The sequence below is a fragment of the Notolepis coatsorum genome (assembly GCF_963971535.1).
Source record: "Notolepis coatsorum genome assembly, chromosome: 5".
NCBI lineage: Eukaryota > Metazoa > Chordata > Actinopteri > Aulopiformes > Paralepididae > Notolepis > Notolepis coatsorum.
In genome coordinates this window covers 169,495,504-169,516,856 of record NC_140169.1, presented here as the reverse complement: position 1 = coordinate 169,516,856, position 21,353 = coordinate 169,495,504, and the positions used below count along the sequence as shown (strand labels likewise).

The window sequence follows — 21,353 nt, the reverse complement described above, 5'->3', positions numbered from 1 at the left end:
AATTGCTGACAGTTTTAGGGCTGTGTCTTCTGCCAAAATAAATTGGAGGAAGAGTGAGGCGTTAGCTGTGGGAAACTGGCATAGTAGATTACCTGTGTTACCTCAAAACATGATCTGGAAAAAGGGATGGTTTTAAATATTTGGGCCTATACCTTGGGAATGACACGATTGTACAGAAAAATTGGGAGAATGTGGTGGAGAAAGTAGAAGGAAGGCTGTTTAAGTGGAGATGGCTGTTTGCCTCAGATTTCCTATAGAGGCAGAGTCCTGATAATAAATAACCTTGTGGCTTCTACCTTGAGAGCATAAGCTGGCATGTGTGGAGCCTCCTTCAGGCATGTTGGTGCGGTTACAGGCAAAGATGGTTGATTTCTTTTGGGATCGCCTGCACTGGGTTCCCTCAGAGTGTTTTGTTTTTTGCCCAGAGAAGAGGGAGGGCAAGGCCTGGTTCATTTAGCGAGTAGGACAGCGACTTTGAGGCTACAGTTCATACAGCGATATCTGTCTAGGACCAAGAGATTTAGTTGGAGAGAAGTTGCCTCTTTTATTCTTCGACAAGTAAATAGTCTTGGACTTGATGTATCTTTGTTTTTAACAGACCCGACGACTTTTAAGGTTAAATCACTTCCTCCTTTTATCAGGGGGTTTTTAAATGTTGGACACTTTTCAGTGCACAAGGAATACTTCTATTAAATCGTTGCACTGGTTACTTGAGGAGCCTCTTGTTCACGGTGCAAGGGATGGATATAGGCGACTGTGCAAATCCTGGGCTGACTGGACTGCTGTGTGCTGCCGAAGTGGTACGCCTGAGATGGCTGGCAGACACAGCAGGACCAGAGTTAAAGGATGCTCAGGCTGTGTGTTTGTTATTGGGCCTGAGGTCACAGCGCTACGCAACCAGGGTGCTGGATCTCTGGAGACAGAGGGTTGACTGTTGAGGAGCTGGGAATGCTTAGATTATACAGCAGTGGAGCTTTAAAACCGGATAAACAGGATGAGTTTCCAAATATCTACCTGAGCCCTGTACTGGGAGAAATGTCTGTCCTCTACTTTTTTGTAAAGGGTTCAGCTTTTTACAAAATGGATAGGAAATCGTGGTACAGAAACTGTGTCAAAGTAATTAATAGAAATGGCTAAACAATAGAGTGGACACTGTATGGAGGAGGTAGGCTATGTGTGCAAGTAATGACACTCAACCTGTGTGGAGAGTTTTATAATAAACCTCCTTTAAAAAAAACAAACGGCTGACCTCAGTGGAGGATTCTGCATGGTGCTGTGGCAGTGAACGCTTTTGTTTCCATCATCAACCCAGAGGTGGATAATAAATGTCCTTTCTGTGGGTTGACTGAGACTGTTTTTCATGCGTTTTTTAGAGTGTAACAGGGCTTTTAGGGCTGTTTGAGCTGCTCACCCGACGTTTTTAGGCTTTTTGGTGAAACCTTTTCTGTTATTGGTTATATTTTTGGGAGCAGGATATAAAAAGACAATAGGAAAAAATGGCAACTGCTTAATTTTTCTGGTGGGGGAAGCTAAGCTTGCCAGTCTATGTAAACAGGAGCCAACAGAGTGGAAGATAAACCGGGACCAGGATGCAGTGTTAGTGTGGTGCTGTAATGTGAAGGCTAGAGTCCTGGCTGGGAGTTCAGGTTTTATAAAGCTATGGGAAATTGGAGGTTTTTGCTCAGGAATGGTGTTATGGAAATGTGATTTTGTGATGTCTTTGATGATGAATTGGTTTTTAACAACATTATGAATATGTGAAGCTCTATTTATTGATTTGTTTGTATTGTTTTTTTAATCTTGAAGATGAAAAGTCTTTTTTAAAGGCTTGATGTAAAGTTTTTTGTTTCATACAGTACAAAATAAAGTACTTTAAAAAATCAAAATCTCTCTCTCTCTCTCTCTCTCCTCTCTCTCTCTCTCTCTCTCTCTCTCTCTCTCTCTCTCTCTCTCTCTCTCTCTCTCTCTCTCTCTCTCTCTCTCTCTCTCTCTCTCTCTCTCTCTCTCTCTCTCTCTCTCTCTCTCTCTCTCTCTCTCTCTCTCTCTCTCTCTCTCTCTCTCTCTCTCTCTCTCTCTCTCTCTCTCTCTCTCAGATGCGGGGCCCTGGCAAAGTGTTCCGGAAGCTTTGATGAGACGCTGAGAGGAGGGAGGGGATGCACGGCTTCGGGGTCAAACCACAACACACAGAATGAAGAGATGTTCCTTCCACTTCCCTCTCTCCTCACAGATCTTCCTACCTGCTTTGATACCCAGATGTGACGCGATAAACGGTGGATAACTCAAATCCGAAAATCGTGATTACTCTGCTCTTATTTCCCCTCCTCTCTTCTTCCGTACATGATACAGCATTTGCATTTCAAATGCCAACAGCTGTTTCAAGTGTAACAAAATAGTGGGGTTCTCTACGGCACGCGATTGTAATCAAAGAGAGGCTTTCATGTCTCGCGCTTCCAGTGGTGTTTCGCTGCACGGTGAGCAGCACATCAGACCTTCTCATCAGACCTTCTGTAATGACGGATGAGTATTTCATCTAATCTAAGATGTGGAATTTGGAATTGTAATAATGACATTTTTCTCAAACCCACTTTGCCTCAGTCTGCTGTCAGATTATCAATAGCCGGGGCTTTTTATATGATAATTAACCCAGCGCAATGGGGATATTGTCTATTTTGTCCTGAAAAAGAAAAGCAATTCAGAACGTCTACAAGGACGTGTAATTCATTTCATTTCTGAAATGAGCACATTCAGTAGCTTGAGATTGTTATAATTTCACACGAGCCACAAATGAAGCGCAGATGGGGCAAAAAGGGTGAGAAATGGTATCCATGAGTTAATGCGCCAATCTAAAATCATTCATGACCACAAGATAAATTGGATAACACGTCAATGACATAAAAGATGATTAGTGTATTTCCTGTGAACCTCTATCAGGTGGAAAACCTTGATTACTGAAACTGAACACAGGATATTCAATTTAAGAATTAACAAGAATTAATTAATGTTATTCCTAAAACAGTCCAAACATATGAATGAATAAAGTGCAATTCATCAAAAACAGCAAAGTAAAACGACAAACTGTCCTCTGTGTTATGTAGAGCAGTGGTTCTCAAAGTGGGGTCCGGGGACCCCCTGGGGTCCTTGAGGGGGTTCCAGAGGGTCCCCAGAAAAATGGGGAATAGTTGAATTTCACTAATACAGTCTTCACTAGAAGTTAGTACAGTGCGATAATATGAATGGCTATTCTGCTCTTTTCTGTTATCTCTCCACCTACAGTATATATTCTGGATTAAATCACATGTAACAACAAATATGTTAAAATCCTATCAAACGGGGGGTCCTTGGCCAATTAAGTATCAATTTGGGGGTCCCAAACATGAAAAAGCTTGAGAACCATTGATGTAAAGAATCCTAAGCCAGCACAAGCAGGAGTGTGGCTCCAACCAACCCCCCGACCCCCCACTGAGGGGGCTCTTTGATTCAGCGATTTCAGCTCTGTTACCGCATCCAGGATGCAATGCTATACTGCTAGCGATAATTGTTGCCTCACGACTCCCACCACTTTGATACGGCAGAGAGGACGGCGGAGCCCACTGTTCACTGACAGGTAACGCATGAGTTTGATATCCTGTGCGTGGGCCAGTCCATCAGTCCCAATTACCTTGTGCGTGCATGTGTGTGTGTGTGTGTGTGTGTGTGTGTACTTTCTCATCTGAAATGTGCGATGAGGCTTGTGATCAGTGTTGCTCCTTATTTTTGCTTTGATGCCGAAAGCAATGACACACGAACGGATACGCGAGCAGGCTGCTGGGTTTTGATGGCAAATTAATATTTACCCACACCGTGGACTCGCGGTTGGTTGTCCTTTCTAATTGGAGGGACATCCCTGGCATGGGGGTGGGGGTGGGGGGTGGCAGCAGCAGAGTAATGTGCAATCGTTTCCGATGTCACCACCTTCCAACGAGCCCACATGTTCCTGTCTACCACAGTCATTCACAAACAACTGAGGTAGTGGAGTATGCTAATTCACAAGGGGGGGAGGTTTGGAGCTAACTGTACAACAGCCACTTCCAGTCGAGAGGAGTTAAACACACACAATGAGGAGGACCAGAACAAAGTGCAGGACGCGGACGTGCCAAGCAATTAGCTGCCCTACTTATATATTTATACTCTGACAAGAGAAGTCACTGCTCGTCGAAAGACTGGATCCATTCACCACCAGCCGAACCACGGCCCTGTAATGAATGAATCTGCGCTCAATGTCTGTCCGTAGAACATCTTTTCACTGACGGATGGTATTTCAGTCTAACCTTTTAAGACATTTGAAAAAAAGCCTGCATAGCCTTGTCGTCATGGTGGGAGGTTTTCACTAAGCCACACAGGCAAAACGCTGCTAAATCTTATTGGTATTTTTTAATCCCCTTGGGGAAATGCATCCTCTGCATCCTAACTATTTAGGAGCGGTGGGCAGCCACTATAAGGCTCTATAATCACTTTAAACCCAACATCCAGGTTAAACCCTACTGATCAATTATGGGTAGTTTACATCATTGGTATATAATTTCATTATTTATTTTTTTCCATTTGACACCGGAAATGCCACTCCGAAAGAGTTAAAAAGGTCCACGCACGAATAACATGCACGCGCGAATCAAAAAAGCTTATCAAACGCCGACGTCACTACAGGTGCATATTAATGAGCCGAATCTGAAAGCTTATCAGACGCTAGCACGGCCGTGACGTCACTTCAGGAAACGTATGCCTTATGCCCATCCGGGTCATAGTACTACTCGATATATGGCGCTGGCTAACGTTAGCATTATGTCTACTGTCGTGAACCATTTGAGATCGGGGCATGTAGAGGAGTTTGGGGAACGAGTAAAATCATGTGCAGGTCCTCTTCTCAGACCTGTGTGGCAAAGCACTGCACACGCATCATGCAAGCTACACGTCGCTGCATGTTGATCAATGGTGGCCCACTCGGTGCATCACAGTTAGCCTATAGCTCCGCCGTCCCTGCTACAGTCGGGACCACTACACTGACGTTAGCCTATAGCTCCGCCGTCCCTGCGGAGCTATAGTGGTTCTCTCCTCTTTGTGTGCCCCCGTTCTCGCGTGTGTCCTGCCGGGGAGCTTGTGGATGCGACAACAGCGGCGGCCGTAGCGTTAGTTAGCTCATAGCTATCGTGTACCACTAGCGTTACGGCGGGCTCGAGCACCCTATGGCTGCCGCCGTTGTCGCGTCCATGGGCTCCCCGGCAGGGTACCCGTGGGGACGGGGGTGTACAGAGAGGAGAGAACCATTTTGTGTCATGGCATTCATTCTGGCATTAGCACAATAGCTACCAAGCTAAGCTATGTTAGCTTATAACGGTGTACACAATATGTACAACGACACAATGATTTACATTATTACAAATATGGTAACGTGGTTGTGGCTTTTACAAATAGTGGTTAGCTTTAGAGATGGATGGCTATGATCACGGAGCAATAGTGTTGTTAGGTGAAACAGATACATTTTCATTCGGCTAGTAGTAGCAAGGCTCTCAGTGCCTGCCACTAGCTGTGTGTGACTCTCAGCGCCCCCTGGTGAGCCCCCTGGTGCCCTGCACCTCTTGTGACGAAATCATTTCGATTACACACGCATGTTATGAACCATTGATTAAAATATCCACGTGCGTGGTGATTGTGTTGGGCAGACAAAATGTTTGATAAAAATGCTAAAACTGGGTCAATTTCAATACTTTTTTTTCCCTTCTTCATGAAAGTCACCGTTGGCCTAGTCCACATTGTTTATTGAACAAAAATACAACATGAAGGTTGGCCTTTAACACTTTAAACATAATAATGTTTTTTTTTTTATATTGAAATTACAATTGCTCATTGGTCTGAGAACATCATATGACAACTACTGAATTTGTTTTACCTTTCTTCGCGACCAAAGGCTCAACACTAGCTGAAACTGCAGCTTGGGCTTGGGGGAGGGGAGGATCGCACCGCTGTGAGGGGGGAAGGGTGCGGCACAATAATCGTTCGATATCTGTTATCTTCTATTTCATGATCATGGGAAGCCAAAATCATAATTTAAATTGAAACTTGATTAATCGCACCCAGCCCTAGCGGCTACACAGTGTGGCGCCCAGGGACCAACTCCAGTTGTAATGCCAGTACCTTGGTTAAGGTCAGGATATATCTGCCATCATTAGGGATGGGTACCAAATTCGGTACTTTTGAGGTACCGAACCGAAACACGTCGGTACTATCGAGTATCAAATCAAGTGAGATACCGGAATTTTTTTTCTTTTTTTCTTTTCTTTTTTTATACTTTTTTTTACTTTTTTCTTTTCATGTCAACGTTCACACGCACAATATATGCTTACCTAGGATTTGACTTGATTCAACAACAAAGCAGTCGGAGCAATGGCATGCCGAAAACTGTCAAAATTGCAGTTATTTGAAGTTTGGATTATTTTTTTTCACGACTCAGGTAGGTAAATTAAATTTCTTGAGACTAAAGTACCGAAAAAAGGTACCGTTGGGTACCGGTATCGATTCACAGGTACCGGTACCGGTATCGGTTCAAATGTGAAAGGTACCCATCCCTAGCCATCATGCATGTCTTTTTATGGTGTGGGAGGAGACCTGAGAAACCCACGCACACACACACAGGGAGAACATGCAAACTCCACACAGAAAGACCCAGGACCTTCTTGCTGTGACCTTCTTCTTACAATATCAACGATCAATGGTTATGAATGTAACTATGCTTTAGTTATATATGAGTTAGCGCAAAGCTTCAAAGATAGCACTAAGGGTAATCCCCAATCAGCTCCTGAACACCTACCTGTACCCCCCCCCCCAACCACCTCCAATGTAAATTACCCAGTATGGTTGTCAATATCCCAATGTACCCAACCCCCCCCCCCCACCCAACCTCCTCCAATGTACAGTTTCTACGTCAAATGTATATACTCCCTTTTCTTGACTCCTTCTGTATCACAAACAGTACTGTATTTGCAAATCTGGTATGTCATAAATGTATAGATGTAGCAGTACTGACTATCTGTATGTCATGTATGTCATATATGTCCTGATGAATTGAAAATGGGGGACACTGATGTAAACAAGACGAAAGTCTTTCTCTGGTCTGCATCCCCTTAACAATTGTGTGTATTGAGCTGTACTGTATTGTACCCATTCTGCAATCTGTTAATAAAGTTTTCAATCAATCAATCAATTCAATCAATCAATCAAACCTACCAGCCAGCCAATCACAAAAAGGAGTGGCATAGGGATTTTTGCATAATTCCTCCCTGCCAAGGTTATACATGCCACAAATTCTTCATAATATACTCAGTGAGCAAACTGAGAAGATAGTGGGTTCAGCAGCTTTGAAACTGTGTTATAACAACAGTTGCATTTGTAACATTTGAACCTATACTCATACACGCCACATGAGCAAAGTGCAAGCCGGACAGGTGGGGACATAGTGTAAAGAAGCCTTTGCAGACAGTAGGTCTGTCCCCGACTAAGGATTTGGATGGTTGACTATGATTGGCCAAAATTTGCCGTTAGTCGACTATTGGTAAAAAAAAAAAAAAAAAAGTATAATATTTTTTTAAATTTTTTTTTTTTTTTTTATTTGTTATCATTCCATTTGGGCTGTGGGGGGTGCTTAATGTCTGAGGGAGTCGACTGAAGGCTTCTTGTCCTCTGCAAAAGCATGCAATTTGTCCACTGATGGATACATCTTGATATTTGTCTAGTCTAGTGTGTTCATTAGATGGGTGAAATCCTCTTTCAGTGCCTCTGTGCCTGTTATTGTAGGCAGTTAGCCTCTGGTATGCGTGCCATTAGCGTTAGCCACGCTTCTAGGCCTCTTTTCTTTTGGAAAGAAGGATAACAAATTATATTATATAAATATTTTTTTTTTTTTTTTTTTATATATTCGACTAAGAGGTTGGCCAGTCGACTACGGCTCCTTTCGACCGATTAGTCGACTAATCGACTAATAGGGGTCAGCCCTAATACTCAGTGAGCAAACTGAGAAGATAGTGGGTTCAGCAGCTTTGAAACTGTGTTATAACTACAGTTGCATTTGTAACATTTGAACCTACTCATACACCACATGAGCAACGTTCAAGCCGGACAGGTGGGGACATACATAGTGTAAAGAGAAGCCTTTGCAGACAGCATGTCTTTTTTGTGTATTTTAAACTATTGTAGAATAGGTCAAACTACGATCAAACTAAGTTAAATCGGAGGAGGATTTCTAAGACGTCTAAAAAGTTTGATTAATTTAATATCCTATAATGTGCACCATGTTTCGCACAACCTGGCAACCCAGAGGGAAATAAACACATTTCTCTCCACCTAGTGTGAATGATCTTCGTTTTAAGCGCAATGCTAACAACACCGATGTGTTAGAGAGCATTTCACTCCCTCTCGACCCAGATCAATTTGCTATTTAAACAGTTGTGAAGTTAATGGCTCAGCCATCTCGTAATAAGCATAATATAGCAGGTTAAGGACTGGCAGGCGCTTGGCTTTCTATGTCCCTGATTGAAAAGTAAACGGCCTACGATTGGAAAATGGCAGTGAAAGCAAAAGAAAAATAACATAATAACCGTGACCGTCCCTGGCGACTTGATCCCTGCCATCTTTATGGCTTGCTGCTGCTGGAGTGTAATGCATAGCTTACATCTGCAAGAAAAAGGTTTAAAAACTGATAGTAAGCTACTATAGCCTATGATGCCACAGAATCCCTTCAAGAATATAACTTTAAGTAGAATAAAACTCCCTCCACCGTCCCTACCCCCCACTTTAACTAACAACTTAAATACTGACACCTCTACCTCAAGCATGTTTAAGTAACCGAGGAATGTTGAAGCTCACAATGGCAGTGCCCACAAACCTCTATCTCTTGGTAGTTTTGCTGCCGTTTTGCTGCCATTTTAGCGGCTAGGGGAGTGCATTCAGAGGCTCTCATCAAAACAATGGACTTATTCGTCTTCTTGTGTCACCTTCCCCCACTCTCAGCGCCTGTCTGGGATCGCTTTTGGAGCAGACGCTCCTTGGCTACAACGGTGGTCAATCATTTCCGCCATCAGCGGTGACAGGTCAGTTCAGGACAGGTCAAAACCGGACGTGGTCACTCGTTCGAACGGCTTTTCAAATGACGTTCGCCGGATGTTTTGTCTTGTAACTCGAGAATGGAATCACACAATAGGTTGAGTGTGGTGACGATGGAAAGGCGTCAAATTAAACTTTCCAACAATGTATTGGTTGATCGGCGAAAATGCATCCCGGAGCCGACAGACGAGATCAAAGTGCTGCGACGTGCGCGCAAGTGCGTGACGGAACGCCATCGGGCGTTAACTTAGCTAACTTAGCTGGCGGTTAACTTAGCTAATATTACTATAGCAGCAAATATTTCCAAGTTTTCACATTTGCTAGTAGCTAGCTGAACCAGAAATTAACCTGTCCTTGACTAAATCAATTCTTAGTCAACTAGTCAAGTACTTTGTCGACTAATCGATTAGTGGCTTTACTATATTGTGTATTGTATTATTGTTTCCTTGAATAAAATCTGAAAAAACTGTGTCTTATTTTTAAGATCTTAAAGTCATTATACATTCACAACAGATTGCACCAAATGTTACCCAAGCGAGCCACTGTCTTTCTCTCTGTATCTCCCTCTCTTTCTCACAGACACATGCAGCCTGCAGTGACAGGTGCAAAACATTTAAACGTGCATACACAGCGACAGGCACCTGGAGAGATGGAGAGACAAGCTTGAACAAAGTGGCTCAAATGTCGGGTGGTTAACAAACAACAGAGGAGTTACGAGGACAATTCATGGTGTTCAACAACTGTAGAGCAGCCAAGAAATATGATGTTATAGAGTGTAATGTCATACAAAAAACGATGTCTTATTATCATTATTTACTCATCCAAAAATGTGTCTTGAAAAAGAGGGGTCGTTTTATAATCAAGGTCGTCTTATATTTGGACCAATATCTGGCAATGGACAAATCTGTGATGTGCAATAACGCACCTCTGAAAATGTCCTACTTACTGTACCAGAGACGTGATTATCATGACCTCAGGATTAATCAATTAATTGACTACCCTGGGGTAAACCAGGAGGACAAAGAGACATCAAACACATGGACATTTAATACCTATTTGACCGGGGTCTAGCATCAGTATAGTGAGGCTTACCACACTGGAACTCATCGGCTCCGTCCTCGCAGTCTTTCTGTCCGTCACACAGCCACACGCTCGAAATGCAGTTCCCACTGGGACAGGCGAAGTGGCCCTCCTCACACTTCTGCCCATGGGAAACTGGGGCGGGACGACAAAAGGTGGGGATTAGCGACGACTGAGGTCATTAGCTTTGCCTATAAGCTCTCTCTGAATTTCTAACTTCGCTCTCCCCAATCACCCCCGGAGAATGAAATCCTTGAGTTTATAACATCCTCTAAGTCTTTTCTAATTGAAGCTGACTCCCCCCCACTTTCTATGCATATAGCACATGGGGCGGTTGGTAGGAGAATTCACCCTGGCAGTTGGTCTCGTCGGCATAATCTCCGCAGTCGTTGGCCCCATCGCAGATCCACGAGGGGTGGATGCAGAGTGAGGTGGAGTTGCAGCTGATGAAGCCCTTCTCTTTCACCCCCAGCTTGTAGAAGTGGGAACAGTCCGTGTGGTCTGAATACAAAACACACACAGCGCCGCAATCACTTGTCTGTTAACATCAGGGGGGGGAGGAGGGTTTGAGTGGATTTGGTGTGAACTAGTGACAGAAATAGATCTAAGTTACAGAATCCAATTGATCTGATGTGTATTATTATTATTATTTTTTGTGTCAAAAAGGACTTACTGCAGTTCTTCTCGTCGGATGCATCGGCACAGTCGATGACCTGGTTGCACCAGGCTGTGCCGTGCACACAGCTCCCGTCATGGCACTGCGATTCAGAGGAGCCACACGTGACATCTAGGATAAAGAAATAACACAAAAATATAATAATGCTTAAAGGATACTCCACCCACGTTAAGAAGGCTGATCTGATTTGTCTGGGAGTCATTTCACTTCATCCCAAAAAGTACTTTCTCTAATGGTTTTGCTACTTGACATATTGGAGGCAGAGTTTTTTTTTCCAGTATTTCGAAATTCTAGTAAATTGACCACATTTATATAGAGCTTTGCAACGTGTGCCTCACATTCACCCATTCACTCACATTATCACATTACTCATACCCCTCCTATCTAAAGGAGCTCATCGCTCCCCCGACCTCCACCTGCTCCCTCCGCTCTGGACACTCAAACACACTCCAAACCATACACAGGACACACCTTCGCACCATGGGGGCGACCGGGCCTTCTGCTCAGCTGCTCCTCGGCTGTGGAATGCCCTCCCCGACCATCTGAGAGCACCACAGTCCATTGAGGTTTTTAAAAGAGGCCTAAAAACATTTATTTTTAACAAGGCATTTGCCTGAATTATTATTTTACTTTTGTACTTCTATTCATTTTATTATTATTATTATTATTATTATTATTATTATTATTATTATTATTATTATTATTATTATTATTATTATTATTATTATTATTATTGTGCTGTCCTCCCGATGATGTTCCCAATCAAAGGTAGACAGCCAGCCAAACTCTTCTCCAATAAGCAACACGAGTCAACGTAACTTCCTCATTTCTTGTTTAATACAGTTCTTGTGCTAGGATATGAGTAAAACTGAAACAGAATGAAGTGCATAGTGTTACTACTAGTGCACGTAAAAAGTATAGATATACAGTAAGTGTACTAAATGATTATATGTAGACATGTTGTACTAAACATTCCAAGTATTATGCACATCTACTGTATCTGCCATTAGCATGTATCATAGGTAATAGAATACGAACATAACAGCGACCCATCTACGACAATATACTTCAAAACTGAAAGATAACCTTGCAAACAATAAAGGATTACTTACAGACAATGCTTACGATGGGGCAAATCAAAGGATTACAACAGATAAGAACAGCATGTTGTTCCTAATGAAAACTCTCTTCCTGGTGAAGCTGCAGGTCCCACTTCCTGTTTATCTGTGAGATACCACTTCCTGTTTTACCATGAGGTCCCACTTCCTGTATATACCAAGTTCGACCAACAGGTGGTGCCAAAGCAAATCAAACCCATATACACTGCCTGGGAGGCAGAACACTCCCCACATTAAACGTGTACGCTATAGTACACATTAACTCAACACATAACTTTAGTCCTCTTTAGGCAAAATAAGCACGATTTCTGAAACGGGTCTCAGGAATGTCTTTGGACTTCCTTGAGCTGTGGTCTTTACTTCGACCTTACGCACCTTTCCGTCCTGGCTTGGGAAGGTGGAAGTGGAAGGTGGAAATTACCAGTGCCACAGGCCACTCGTTCCTTGCAGCTTGGCTGTCTTTCAACGGCACAACGTCGCCTTCCTGTAAGTTGCGGTGATCTTCGACCCACTTGCGACGACTCTGCAGTGTCCGGAGGTACTCACGTCTCCAGCGGGTCCAGAATGTGCTGGCAAGGGCTTGCACCTGTCTCCATTGGCTTCGGTGGAGGTCCTTGTCTGAGAAATCTCCAGGTTTCCTGTCGAAGGTTCGACACAGTGAAGTAGGGCGATTGAGTGCCTGCTTGCGGTTGTTTGGGAGTCGTCTTCGTGGCATCTTGAAGGGTAGTGGGGGAACCCAGCTGTTCCTCTCATCCCTGTACGTCTCTGATAATATAATAATAACCATAATATTTAAAGTGACGGTATCTTCTATGGATAAGGCAAGCCTGTTGTCGTTAGCAGTCGTTTGGCACACACTGCGACCCAGGTTATCCTCTGTAACTCTCTCTGAGTTGGATTTGTGTGCACTGATCAGGCCGTGCTGTTGCTCCCCGCCGTGCCGCGTTCTCTCTTTCAGGTCTGTGAAGTTGGAAGGGTGTCCTGAAGCAGGGGAGGGGGAGTGTCCTGAGACAGCAGGGGCGTGTCCGGGGACGGCAGGGGAGTGTCCGGAGACAGCAGGGGAGTGTCCGGAGACAGCAGGGGCGTGTCCGGAGACAGTGGGGGCGTGTCCGGGGACAGCGGGGGCGTGTCTGGGGACAGCGGGGGCGTGTCCGGAGACAGCAGGGGAGTGTCCGGAGACAGCAGGGGTGTGTCCGGAGACAGCGGGGGCGTGTCCGGGGACGGCGGGGGCGTGTCCTGAGACGGCAGGGGCGTGTCCTGAGACGGCAGGGGCGTGTCCTGAGACATCAGGGGCGTGTCCTGAGAAAGCAGGGGTGTGTCCTGAGACAGCAGGGGCGTGTCCTGAGACGGCAGGGGCGTGTCCTGAGACGGCAGGGGCGTGTCCTGAGACGGCGGGGACGTGTCATGAGACGGCGGGGGCGTGTCCTGAGACGGCGGGGGCGTGTCCTGAGACGGCGGGGGTGTGTCCTGAGACGGCAGGGGTGTGTCCTGAGACGGCAGGGGCGTGTCCTGAGACAGCAGGGGCGTGTCCTGAGACAGCAGGGGCGTGTCCTGAGACAGCGGGGGCGTGTCCTGAGACGGCGGGGGCGTGTCCTGAGACGGCAGGGGTGTGTCCTGAGACGGCAGGGGTGTGTCCTGAGACGGCAGGGGCGTGTCCTGAGACGGCAGGGGCGTGTCCTGAGACAACGGGGGCGTGTCCTGAGACGACGGGGGCGTGTCCTGAGACAGCGGGGACGTGTCCTGAGATGGTGGGGGCGTGTCCTGAGACAGCAGGGGCGTGTCCTGAGACGGCAGGGGCGTGTCCTGAGACGGCGGGGGCATGTCCTGAGACAGCAGGGGCGTGTCCTGAGACAGCAGGGACGTGTCCTGAGACAGCAGGGGCGTGTCCTGAGACAGCAGGGGCGTGTCCTGAGACGGCAGGGACGTGTCCTGAGATGGCGGGGGCGTGTCCTGAGACAGCTGGGACGTGTCCTGAGACAGCAGGGGCGTGTCCTGAGACGGCAGGGGCGTGTCCTGAGACAGCAGGGACGTGTCCTGAGACGGCGGGGGCGTGTCCTGAGACGGCAGGGACGTGTCCTGAGACGGCGGGGGCGTGTCCTGAGACGGCGGGGGCGTGTCCTGAGACGGTGGGGGCGTGTCCTGAGACGGCGGGGGCGTGTCCTGAGACAGCAGGGACGTGTCCTGAGACGGCGGGGGCGTGTCCTGAGACGGCGGGGGCGTGTCCTGAGACAGCAGGGGCGTGTCCTGAGACGGCAGGGGCGTGTCCTGAGACGGCAGGGACGTGTCCTGAGACGGCAGGGGTGTGTCCTGAGACAGCAGGGGCGTGTCCTGAGACAGCGGGGGTGTGTCCTGAGACAGCAGGGGTGTGTCCTGAGACGGTGGGGGCGTGTCCTGAGACGGCGGGGGCGTGTCCTGAGACAGCAGGGACGTGTCCTGAGACGGTGGGGGCGTGTCCTGAGACGGCGGGGGCATGTCCTGAGACAGCAGGGGCGTGTCTTTGCATTGTCATGGCATTCTGCCATGAAAGGGAGAATATGTAGTGGAAAATATACATTAAATGCTTATATATATATGTAATATATTTGTTGTAGCTGTATTTGGATTGTGTACTGTGTCCTGAGACAGCAGGGGTGTGTCCTGAGACAGCAGGGGCGTGTCCTGAGACGGCGGGGACGTGTCCCGAGACGGCGGGGGCGTGTCCTGAGACAGCGGGGACGTGTCCTGAGACGGCGGGGGCGTGTCCTGAGACAGCGGGGGCGTGTCCTGAGACGGCAGGGGTGTTAGGTTGCAAATCCCCATGTGCAGTTCCCCATTCGATTAGACTGCCATCCGGTCGAATAGGCAAAGGGGCGGGGACATCATGACGCAAGGTTTTATGTGACTCATTCTGTTGTTTTACATAGGCACTTGTGCGGTCGTCAATGTCTCTCCTTAAGGATGTCTTCCTGCCTTTGCGTAGCGGTGTTCTACCCTGCTGTTCGGCTGCCTCCAATACCTCTGCCTGTGCTATAGCGGCGGCTGCCTCTCTTTGGATGGCCAAAGCTTCAGCGTCCAGTCTCGCCTTGGCCAGCTCATATTTTTGTCTCACTTCCCTCTTGGCCAGCTCATATTTTAATTTAGCCTCTTCCACTGTGAATGATGATGCATGTACACGTGCTGCCTCTGCCCTTGCACGGGCCCTTGTGGTGTAGGCTGAATATGTAGGTGTGCCGTCGCTGCTTGCGCCGACCCGAGAGGCCCTGCCGCTCTCCCTGGCAGGGTCCGTCATGCTGTTTTACATGCTGAGGGTTGATCTGTTGAAGGGTGGCATTGCACCAGCTGGTCGCTTGTCTTTTTACTGTGCTGTCCTCCCGATGATGTTCCCAATCAAAGGTAGACAGCCAGCCAAACTCTTCTCCAATAAGCAACACGAGTCAACGTAACTTCCTCATTTCTTGTTTAATACAGTTCTTGTGCTAGGATATGAGTAAAACTGAAACAGAATGAAGTGCATAGTGTTACTACTAGTGCACGTAAAAAGTATAGATATACAGTAAGTGTACTAAATTATTATATGTAGACATGTTGTACTAAACATTCCAAGTATTATGCACATCTACTGTATCTGCCATTAGCATGTATCATAGGTAATAGAATACGAACATAACAGCGACCCATCTACGACAATATACTTCAAAACTGAAAGATAACCTTGCAAACAATAAAGGATTACTTACAGACAATGCTTACGATGGGGCAAATCAAAGGATTACAACAGATAAGAACAGCATGTTGTTCCTAATGAAAACTCTCTTCCTGGTGAAGCTGCAGGTCCCACTTCCTGTTTATCTGTGAGCTACCACTTCCTGTTTTACCATGAGGTCCCACTTCCTGTATATACCAAGTTCGACCAACAGGTGGTGCCAAAGCAAATCAAACCCATATACACTGCCTGGGAGGCAGAACAATTATTATTATTATTATTATTATTATTATTATTATTATTATTATTATTATTATTATTATTATTATTATTATTATTATTATTATTATTGCATTTCATTTGTTGTTTTATTCATTTTAATTGTTTTTATTCATTTAACTTTTTATCTTTATCTCCTGTAGCACTTTGAGATTTTCACAAATATAAAGTGTGGTACAAATTGAATTTATTATTATTATTATTATTATTATTATTCGCATACCGACGGTGGACTCCACCATGTAGGGTGCCAACCTGCTCATTGGGAGCAATCGTCTGATTACTAGGGGTGGGCGAAATCATTTATATAGCAATATATCGCAATATTTTGCGTGTCAATATTATATCTATACAGTGACACAAAGTATCAATAATAAAATGTTTTTATATTATATATATTTATTCTAGCTTGACGATCCCATTTCACTGAAATAAGAAGTATTGTAATGAGGTGAACAGACTGGAAATGTTATCTTATTAGATAAAACAAATTATGTATACCGGTATATATTGCATAATTTGCAGTTGACAAAAATAAATAAATTGCAATATATCACAATATTGTGATATTACAATATATTGTGACTCTAGTATCGTGATAATATCATATAATGGGGCCTCCCACCCCTACCGATTACCATGCGACCGATCTACCTACTGAGCCACTGACCCATTCAATAGAATGAACAGAACAGTCATACTTGTGCAGGTGAAGATATTTTGCATGTGCATTGTGCATCTGGGGATGTATTAGGATTCAGGCTGAAGAGAGCCGGGCAGCAAATAAATAGTCTCTGTGGTACAGTAGGTGAGTGCATTTACCTCAACAAGCCATAACCTTAACCATACTGTTACTAACCATAAGCCTTAAGCAACACTTTAAATTAACCATAACCATTAACCTAACCCTTAGGTTAGGTTAATTACCTAACCTAATTAATATCACCATAACTGTTAAGTAAACTTCGGAGGAAACTTTGAAAGAGAAAAGGGTCATATTATACTGTATTTCAGCAGCAGCTTGTGTTTTCACCCATCCAGCCTTTGCCGAGACTCTGAGCTCTCTGTTGAAAACATAATGCAAACTTGCAATAATTAGTTAGGACGAGTTTCCACTTAACCCTCAGAATCCGCGGCGGTTCATTATAGAGCTTTTGTATATACAGTAACTAATGCATACAAAGCTTGTCAATAGAGTTAGCGCCAACATATGCCTCTTGCGCGGCCATTCTGCCCCTGTCTCCAGTCTGGCTTCAGGGGTTATTATCTCATTCAGGTTTAAAGAGCATTATGTGAAGCATCCAGGTTCATTCATTGTGTCCGTCTGTCTGTGTCCATTTAATTTCTTAATGAGGTGTCAGTCTCTGTTTAGTAGACATAGCTTTGTCCCGCATCCATCTCCAATACTTGCATCCATTTTTAACGGACACCGTCGTGTTTTTGTAACAGATGGACATGTTACCGTTTTTCACCGCCATCCATTTTACGCCAATAGAATTACGTTTTTTCAAGTTTGTTTAGGGAAGGAGAAGACCTTGGGAGGAGGCCAGTATTAATGTATTAATGGATGTAAGTAAGAATACAACGGAGAAAACAGCCTGGCATACTGTTGGGAGTCATTCTAGACATGGCAGCTCAGTTAAGAGTGTATATCATGATGGGCAAACGCTAGCCGTGGCCATTAGCAGTGTACGTTCTTATTTCAACAAACGAGTGGACTGCAATGCTCTTCCTCAGCGTTCTGTTCTGGAACGGATGAATCGGGCCACACCTTTAAGTTCTACTGAACAGCTCTGCATTTCTCTCTACTACAGAGAACAACAAGAGCACGGAAAACAATGGCGAAAATGGTGAGAACGTCAGCAAATGCTGCTCGGTATGAGCAACTATAAGCACATGGCTGTTATTGGTGTGATTATTATTATCACCTAAAGAGCACCACAGTGGAAATAAATGGTCTGCATTTTATATAGCACATTTATCCAAAGCGCTTTACAATTTATGCCTCTCATTTGCCCATACATTCACACACCGGCAGCGGAGGCAACCATTCAAGGTGCCAACCTGCTCATTGGGAGCAGTTAAGGGTTAAGAGTCTTGCTCAAGGACTCTTCGAGACGCTGCCCGGGAGGTGCGGGAATCGAACCGGGAACCTTCCGATTACCAGATGATGGGGCCTCCGCCTCCTGAGCCACTGGCGCCCTCGAAATAAGTAATTTAATTGACTGTGTATTTATCCTCGATAGTTATTGGATGTTAGACTGTGGTTATTTTCTTCCTGTCCAGTGTGCCAGTTGGGGACTATACAGTAAATGTTGTATGTTGTTCTTTTTTTACTTTCAAATAAACCAATCCAAAACACCTGAGGTCACAAAGGATATTCAATAAAGAGATGCTAAAATGAAGGAAAACATCACAGTTTAAAGATGCAAACCCTCCTTGATGTTTTCAAAAGCAGATTTCCCTGGGGACTGGGCGACCGGGGGTGGGGGATTTGTGATCCTGAGGCTCATTAGGCGGCAGGGGCTTAGCGCCGTGTGTGTGGCCTTATGCTGAGCGCTAGCGTAAGCATCAGTGAGGTGGGGCCGCGCCCTCGGAGGCATGGCGGATTTGAGCGGGAGATCAAACGGACGAAAGACTCACTGCTACAGAGCGCCTCGTCTGAGTTATCGCCGCAGTCGTCAGCCCCGTCGCAGAAGCGACTGTTGGCCACACAGCGCTGGTTGTAGCAGGACCTAAACCCCCTCCTGCAGTTCCTGTTGTCTGGACACATGGGAAGAAAACATGGATTTCTTTACATTTTAACGTACAGCATATTCATAGTATTTGATGATAGCAGACATCTTGGTCACAAACAACAATCAAATAGGTAATCACATAGCTCTGGCCATGTGCCATATTGTATGGCAAAAATAAATATGTAAAAAAAGCTTTTAAGAAGTATGAATACTTATCACTGGTATATACAAGGCTATATAACCATGCTATGATGTTTTCAGATGAGTGGGGTTTTCACATCTCATTAGGTAAACATTATATGCATTCCTACAGTGGTAGCCCCTCCCAATTTTTGTTTTGTTTGGTTACATATACCAGCTGGATCATTTTGAAGAGCAGTTGACTTCTGTTGTCAACCAGAACTTTATTATACGCTCTGATCAGAAATGCATGCAGCAAAGGGCCGTGCTAACCCGTTTCTTACCACAATATTGCATCTTTTCATCCGACTTGTCTTTGCAGTGGGCTATTCCATCACACGTTAGCGGGTAGTTGATGCACTCGCCGTTCCCACACTCAAACTCGGTGTGGATGTTGCAGGAGGAATTCATTGCTGCAAAATAAGAGTGTGAATGGGATGTGCAAGGATATCCGGTTGTTATATTCTTAATTAGCATTTTTGTATATATTATTTTGTATACGAATTATAGGATGAATGTGTAAAAATTAGTGCTGTCAGGCGATTAAACAATTAATCAAATTAATTACAGGATTTGTAATTAATTAATCTAATTAATCACATTTTAATCACATAACCATTTTAGGCCTATAATATTCTATATTCTATAATCATATTTCAAATGGCATATGTCCGGATGGGAGAATTCAGTACTGTATCTACAAAACCTTCTGTTTAATCATCTTCCATTTATTCATTTGCTTCGATTTTTCAGGTATGGTAAATTTTTGCATGTTATTCACAGTCAAAGATAAAAAAAAATTGAATTGATATTCTCATTTGGTTCATTACAATTTACTCAAGCAGTATTTCTGACACTGGGAATACATTCCCTGAGATCCATGTCCCTAGAATCAGATACCAAGAACATGCAAATGTACCATATTAAAAAAAAGTCTGTAAATGTGTATTCTACGTTCTTATGGAATGAATGAGATTAAAAAATATTTAAAAAAAATCTTTTTTTCTTTTAAATACATTTTTAGTTAATTTTCATAACGCGATAATTTGCTGTGTAATTAATTTATCTAATTAACACGATAAACTGACAGCCCTAGTAAAAATGTTAAACAAAGTGAACACATGTGATAACAATAAGCAAATGAGTGAGGTATAGACCATTTCCAGTGCCAAGAAACCGCTGAAACGTGAAAATGACGAGAGGGGGGGGGGGGGGGGGGGGGGGGGGGGGGGGAGGTCACTGAAAACGGAGCCTGCCTTCAGGTGAATCAGGACCATGGAGAGATCCCTGCAGCCTGCCTTAAGGTCAGTTCATGTGTGTTTTTGTGTTGTTGTGATGACAGGGATTTTCACAGTTGGTGTGGACAGGAATTGTTTTGAAAATGGAGGGGTACAAAATTCATCTGTATAAATATCTGTGTACTGTGTGGACATGTGTTTCAGTCAGGTTTACAAGTGTTGCTACTAATGATGAGTAAATTACAGTTATCATGCAGGCACACTGCACTTTTGTAGTTAGCTAACATCATGTTTTAGCAAGCATTGTTGTGTGATGATGCACAGCAGCGTTAACTCATGGATGATCGCTGTGTGTAGCCTATGTTGTAGGTTGTTGCCTAGTAACGTTAGATAGATTTGTATTGTCGTGTTGAGAGAGAGAGAGAGATAATTAGAATGTGAAATGGGCAGATTGTGCGCATGACAGACCACTTGGAACCACGTTAAGTAAAAGAAAAAGAAAATCGGTTTTCATCCGGTTAATGAAAAGAGGATAGCCGGCTCTCAAAGTAACCATTATGAACATCCCTAAAGGAATATAATAACCAACTCGATCACCTGTCACCAATATAGCATCAAAGACAAGCCATTCACCTGGTACTTCAAAACATTACTCATCAACCTAAACTGCCCTGAAGAATAATCAACATGTGATCAGGCCATTGTTTATTTGCAGGATATGTCTGTAAGAATAGTCGCTGTTTATGATGGACTTACACACGCATCTGTTGTCGTCCAGCAGCACACGCTCTCCACGGCAGCTACAGTTGACCCTTCCATCTGGGGTCAGCAGGCAAAGGTCACCGCAGCCTCCATTCATGTGTCGGCATGGTGACAACTCACCTGCAAAAGCCAATAAACAGTTTTGGAATGTTTATTACAGCTGTGAGTAGAGTTGTCTTTTACATTAACTGTTGAACCGGCATTCTGACTCAATGTTAAGGGTAATTAGTTATGGCCTGCCCACGCACACGATAAGATTTTGACTTCCCATAGAGAATCCAGAAATGAATGTCTAAAAGCTGGTATTATTTTGTGCCCATTGCCGAGTAGGAATAAGAGCACTGTTGCTAGGCGACTGGAGGAAACCTATTGCAATGCTACATTTGCTTTGGCTCCCTGGAGCTTATATGTGAAAGTAGCGCACAGCGTTTATTGTTTAGTGATGTCCTCAAAGTCACATGGGTTCTTTTT

General features: G+C 44.6%; 1 protein-coding gene across 1 annotated transcript in view; it reads right to left on the bottom strand.

The window, feature by feature from the left end:
• Positions 1 to 21,353, bottom strand: part of lrp1bb (low density lipoprotein receptor-related protein 1Bb) — a gene marked incomplete at its 5' end in the record, with an annotated part of 1,188,884 nt that overhangs the window by 211,106 nt on the left and 956,425 nt on the right. The window contains 6 exon segments of the mRNA XM_084314368.1: positions 10,222 to 10,344; positions 10,561 to 10,710; positions 10,883 to 10,996; positions 18,608 to 18,727; positions 19,167 to 19,295; positions 20,877 to 21,002. Coding sequence (XP_084170494.1) covers positions 10,222 to 10,344; positions 10,561 to 10,710; positions 10,883 to 10,996; positions 18,608 to 18,727; positions 19,167 to 19,295; positions 20,877 to 21,002 — 762 coding nt within the window.